The sequence below is a fragment of the Aplysia californica genome, unplaced genomic scaffold (genome assembly GCF_000002075.1).
Source record: "Aplysia californica isolate F4 #8 unplaced genomic scaffold, AplCal3.0 scaffold00267, whole genome shotgun sequence".
Classification (NCBI taxonomy): Eukaryota; Metazoa; Mollusca; class Gastropoda; order Aplysiida; family Aplysiidae; genus Aplysia; species Aplysia californica.
The window spans coordinates 910676-917131 of NW_004797537.1; the positions used below are offsets into that span (position 1 = coordinate 910676).

A 6456-nucleotide genomic window follows, 5' to 3' on the forward strand; every position below is an offset into this window, starting at 1 on the left:
TTCCCACATTAGTATCTCTTCGAGCGATGAAAATAAAGGGGGGGAAATAACATCCTTGAAAGATGTACCCATTTTTCTACTAGAAAAATCAAATTTTAAGTCAGCTTATAAGATTCTTTACGGTCGCGTTCGCAAATTGTTTGCATGGCACTGCCCTGCACCATGGCACCACCGCGCTTTCCTTCCTTCTGCGCGTCCGCAGGTTCTTCTCGACTGTGGCCCCGCAAGATCGCTAAAAAGAGTTCATCCCATTGGCTGCTATTTTGAGTTCATCCAATGGAACGTTGGATGACAAAATAATAGGGCGCAGCACCCCCCTGCTGTTCGTTGGAACACTGCTGTGCTGTGTGGTCAAGCGAAATAAGTTGCGGCGAGAGAAAGTAAAGAGGGGTCTTGAAAAGCCCTGCAGTAGAACCTTATTTACAAATCGGTGAGTATTGCATCACTGAAAAAGTATTGCTCTTGAAAAGTTACTTGCTTTGAAAAGGTTTTGATAAGTTGCTTGTTCGTATTGTAGATGTTACAATACGGAAGGTGAGGGTCAAGACAATCTCCGTCGGAACAATAGATTCCACATTACGCAGGGGTCAACGGGCAGGGGCATGTAACTCTTGAGTACGAGTTCCAGGTCTCTCGTAAAATGTTTCCAAATCAAAACTTTGTGTGTATGCAAATTGTAAGACTTCTACACAACAGCGAACCGCAAAGATGAAAGATTAGAAAAAAAAGCAGTTAAAAAAAAAGTAAAGAACGGCAAATTTAAAGTACTTATGTTAAGCTCTGAGGATAAGGGTCACTTTTTCCCGCACTTTTGAGTTTGAGCTGAGAGTTTCTGCAATATTGGGCAGGCAAAGCGGAGTATAGTATTAAATTATTATAGTAGGCCTATATAGGTTTTCTAGTAGTTTCGAGACTTTTGACTATTCAATTGCTACACAGGCACAGCAGATGAAGTGAAGGATGATTGTTAGATAATAATAGGCATGAATAATAATAATAATGATAATGATAATAATAATAACAATAATAATAATAAATAATAATAATAATAATAATAATAATAATAATAATAATAATAATAATATAATAATATTATAATAATAATAATAATAATAATAATATAATGTAATTCATGCAGGCTTCTACTTATATTATGATCCCATTGGTAGCTCCATAAAAAGGCTAATGAAGTTAAATATTATTTTTTTAAATTTATTTATTTTTTTTTTTTTATTTATTATTTTTTAGACTGATTATTATTTCTAGACAGACTTTAAAAATCATTATTCTTCATATTCTTATTATTTATTATTGGGCCTATATTATTATAATTATTATTATAAGGATATTGGGGGGGGCTCTCGTGGCCTAGAGGTTAAGGTGTTGGCCTCTATTCAATGGTCCCGGGTTCGAATCCGGGTAGCGACAAAAAAACATTTTTCCCTAAAATTGTCTCCTTTCACCTCCTTTCCTACTCTCCAGCAATATTCTGTTGTCTGCTTTCATTTCCACTTTCTGCCCCAACCCCCTCACCTCCTTTGCCCCCTCCTCTGGGCTCCTGACTCGGTTCTGCAGCCTTTCTACTGCTACTCCTTGGCTATTTCTTACTGCTGTCTTTCTGCCACACCCCTGATTTTCTGGTAGGAAAGATCTACACCTAGCCTTCTCGGACAAGGGCGGAAAATCTCGGAGGGCCCGTGTGCAAGTTGCGCACGTTAAAGATCCCTTCGCGGTCTAAAATCGATATATATAGAGTATAGGCTTCGGCCGCCACCCGGGCAAAATTCAAAATTTCCTACCAACTGAAAATATTAGGTGTGTCCCGCACGCTCATATGACCTTATGCAGTTGCGAGTGTCGTAAAACACTTTACAAAAACAAAAACAATAAGGCTATTATTATTATTAAATTATAATAAATATTTTATTATTCTTATTATTATTAGAGCCTATTATAATATTAATTTTTATTTTTATTATTATTATAATCATTATTATTATTATTATTAGCCTATTATTATTATTATTTACGTATTGATTTATTTATTTACTTACTTATTTAGGCCTATTATTATATTATTATTATTAATATTTTTGTTATTATTAGATTATCATTATTATTATTATTATCATTATTTTTACCATTATTATTATTATTATTATTATAAATTATTATTTATTATGATTATTAGTAGTAGTATCATCACTATTATTATTAAATATTATTATTATTATTATTATTATTATTATCATTATTATTAAGCTGGGTTTTTTTATTGTTATATTTAGAGTAGGAAGGAAAAGTTTTATGGCTTGCTCACTTTTGTCTGTCCGTGTTACAAAAATTCTAGCTCATTTAAATTAATCTACCACCTCGCAAATGGCAGTTCTGCATGCCCGCGACCAAACAAAAACATTTTTCTTGAAAAATCTTAAGTAAAAACATTTTTGTATTTGGCTTGGACCAAGGTATATAAACTGAAAGCCTTTTTTAAACCGCTCTTTGGATGCATACACTGAATCACTAAATCACTAAAATAAATGACTTAAAGTAACCTAGCCTACAAATCTTTCATTATTAATCAGCAACACCATACCTGCCCCTACATTTCAGTGAAGCTTGTTGATTTCAAGCACAAGGGGGCTAATCCGAAAAATGCTGTTTTGAGAAAATCGTAGGTAAAGTTTTTGGACTCTAGTTCAGTTTCTTTAAATATAGGTACCACAAACGGTCTGCCGATCGCAGCAAGCAGTGTTCTTACCGAGGAGGAAAACTGTCGTACTGATCAACTTCACAAACGTAAATTTTCACTGATGACTGCTTGATTTTAATTAAATAAAAACCAGTTAGAAGAGCTTGTTTTGTTCTAATATGTGTGCTGTTCATGGGTAGAATTGATGTATGTGTGGAAATTTGTTTAATATAGCTCTAAAATTTCAGAAAAATGAAGCGTTTAGCGTCCATCCGGTGCCCGGTATCGAAGCCTTGCCACAACCACTCTTTTTCTTTCATGCCCAAAAAGTGATGAGCGCCTGATTCCACTGCGTCGTAACACAAATGTGAAACGTGCTGACAAAATAAATAACTTTTCCAATTTTATCTCCATGAAAATAGATATATCACGCTTGTAGGTGAAGTTATTATTATTTATAAGTATGAAATCATAGGCATGTTTTGTACTTAAAAAATATGACATCAATAAGAAATCTACAAATTTGACCCAAGTGTCGATTTTTGGCCAATATCTCCATTTGTGGATGACAAAAAGTAACTCATTTTGTCAGCACGTCTCACAAATGGCATCACTAAAAGAAGCAATATTTAATCCTCCTTCCAGCTCACAGAAATTGCAAATGCTGTTGTCTTTGATTTTTTGGTGGCTCCAGTGGCTAAGTGAGCTGTGACTTCGGACTCAAGTAATGTCAAGCAAGTGTCGGTGACACGGGCATCAGATGGGTGGTCACTGGGGTGTGTCCTTGAGTAAGACACGACAGCCCTAGCTCAAAATACAGGACGCTGCACAGTGATGACTGGCAGTGGCATGGTTGTAAGTTGTTCTGTACTGATGTAATATTTGTATAAATTTATGTTATGTATGCATTTGTGCTTGTATTTATGTATGTATGTATTTATAAATATTATGTATTTATGTATGTATGTTATGTATGTATGTTTTGTAAACCAAATTGCCCTTCTGGGATCATTAAAACAATAATTTAGTTATTTATTATTATTTATTTTTATGCCCCAAGCGCTGTTGTTACTGGAGTTTATCGGGTGGGAATTTACGCTTGACTGCCTAGATCGCAGTAGACCGTTGTGGATTAGGCAGGACTAGCGGTTGCGATTAGGATGACTGTATCGTGATAGACAGACAACTAAACCAGCACCTGTTTTAGAAACTGGTATGAAGAAATGTGAGGTATGGTAGTGAAATCAGGCACTCATCAAAATCATGAAGTCAATGAAAACTGCATTTTTCTGGCTATTTGACAATATTTTTTTTTTTTTGGGGGGGGGGGGGGGGGGTGGCTCAACACCTTTTATGTCCTTTTAAAAACACATGTCTGTGTCGATTTTTCTGAAAACCGTTGATTAAAGGCACAAAAAATTATAAATGTTCAACTTCCAATAGGTCTCTCAAGCTATGGAAGTCCCCAATCTTTGGCGGTTTCTCGCTAATTTTACCTCTGAAACCAGGCAACCCCCAACTCCTTCCAACAAAAATATCTTGACTTGGGTATTTTTTTCATCAAAAAGTACACAAATGAACACTCTTTAAACGTGGGTGGTTGGCGGGTGCTCTGGTGTGGTTTGCTTCTTCTTTCCTATCAAACTTATATCGTCCTTATCTCCCCTCCTTCTTTTTTATGTTTGTTACTCTCTTGTAGCACCTCTAGGCTCTGATCTTCTGGCGCTCATATGACCTTATGCAGTTGCAAGCGCTGTAAAACCTGTACTAAAACTTAAACTTAAACTCTTTAAACCGCCAAAGATTGGGGACTTCCATAGCTTGAGAGACCTTGTAAATAACCAAACTTTGGCGGCCATTTTCTCAATAATTTTACCTCTGAAACCAGGATATTCAACCTCATTCAACTGCAAATATCTCGACTTGTAGTCAAGGTAAATGGGTAATTTTTTAATTGAAAAAAACAAGGCAAATGAACATGCTTTAAGATGATACCGATAACTCGACATGCTCAAAGATTGACGAGTGCCTGATATCACCGCGTCGTTACACAAGTATGCTTGATGGCTTCTAAGTCCTTTGTAAGCAAGGACGGAAAGTATGACCATTATTATGAGTGCTGACATGGGTCAGACTTCACGAATGAGAAGAGAAATAGAATGTCGTGTTATGTTACAAAAACTATATCTGGTCATCGTATTCATGAGCTGTTAGCAGATATGTATGGCGGTGGGCAACAGCCGTGAATTTGAATAAAATTGTCGTAAATTGTCGGAGATACCACATCATCTTTTCTTTTGTTATGCTGCTTGGATGGAGTGTGCATTTTTTGTAAGTGTACATATTTGATGGGTATGCTTGTACCGAATGTAAAAGGGATTGTGTGTGTGAGCGGAGAAAGCCAATCATTGTAAAATTTAAGTTTTTAAAAATAAACAATATGAATTATTTATTTACTTAATATCATGAAACTAGAGCTCGTTCTCTCTCTCTCTCTTTTTCTCTCTCTCTTTCTCTTTCTCTCTCTTTCTCTCTCTCTCTCTTCTCCTATTTGTGTCTGTCTGTCACCTCCCCTCCCCTCTTTTTTAAGCTCTCTCTCTCTCGTGCCTAAAAATCAGAGAAATTGTAGAACTTGTACTTTCTATCAGACACATATATATGCACTCTCAAACCAGTGGTTGGTGTGTATATTAGGTGTAATTGTGTCTTATTTTGTTTCAGTTTTGCTGTCCCCACAAGAGCATAATTCATCACTTCCAACTTCTTGTTTTTGTATCTTAATTTTGTTTTCATGTTCAATTTTGTCATACGTAAATTAATTTTTTTCATTTGGTTATTTTACTTTATTTTATTTATTTGTTTTTTTGGGTTTTGTTTTATTGTATTTATTTTTCTGGGGGGCAGGAGCTAATTTACACAAATGTTTGTTCCAATTTATCAGAATTCCTGTTCAGTTATGGGATTGAGAAGATAAGATTTTGAGATTAGAAAGTGTTTGTTATGATTAGGACACACATATATTTTTATTTGATCTTACTGTTACGCTGATTTGTTTGAATTTGATTTGTTTTGCAGTGCTTGGATTTATCCATAGGCTATAAATACTAGACCATGGAGCAGTTTTATGGAACGTGGAAGATCAACCCAGCGGAAAACTCAGGATTTGAGGAATTAGGGAAATGCACTGGTAAGTTTCTTTTGATCTGTGTATTTATTTATCTGTTTATTTATTTATCTATTTAATCCATGTGGGTGGTTGGTGGGTGCTGTGGTGTGGTTTGCTTCTTCTTTCCTCTCAAACATCTATCGTCCTTATCTCCCATTCTTCTTTTTTATTTTTGTTACTGGCACTCATATGACCTTATGCAGTTGCAAGCGCCGTAAAACTTCTACTAAAATTAAACAAATCATTATTTCCTGCATAACAAGGAAAGTGTTAGATTGGAACCCACAGGGTAAAAGATCAAGGGGAAGACCTCATGGAACCTAGAGAAGAGTCACGAAGATGGATGTACAGAAAAGTGGGAAGACATGGAGTGACATCAAGTGATTAGCCCAGGATAGGGAAAGGTGGAAAGTGTTTGTGCATGGCCTATATCCTGATCCAGGGTGAGAAAGGCAATGATGATGATGATGATGATGATAATGATGCATTATTTCACCAGGGATGACGGCAGAGCAGGTGACTGCTATAAACAAGAGAGAATTCACCATGCTCATAGAGGAGAAAGATGGAGGATCCCACAGGTAGGACATTTACGATA

General features: G+C 35.8%; 1 protein-coding gene across 1 annotated transcript in view; it reads left to right on the forward strand.

The window, feature by feature from the left end:
• Positions 1-313: 313 nt before the first annotated feature.
• The window catches only part of LOC101863112, a gene marked incomplete in the record, with an annotated part of 11427 nt that continues 5284 nt past the window's right edge, over positions 314-6456 (forward strand). The window contains 3 exon segments of the mRNA XM_005101010.3: positions 314-430; positions 5768-5879; positions 6358-6439. Coding sequence (XP_005101067.2) covers positions 5804-5879; positions 6358-6439 — 158 coding nt within the window.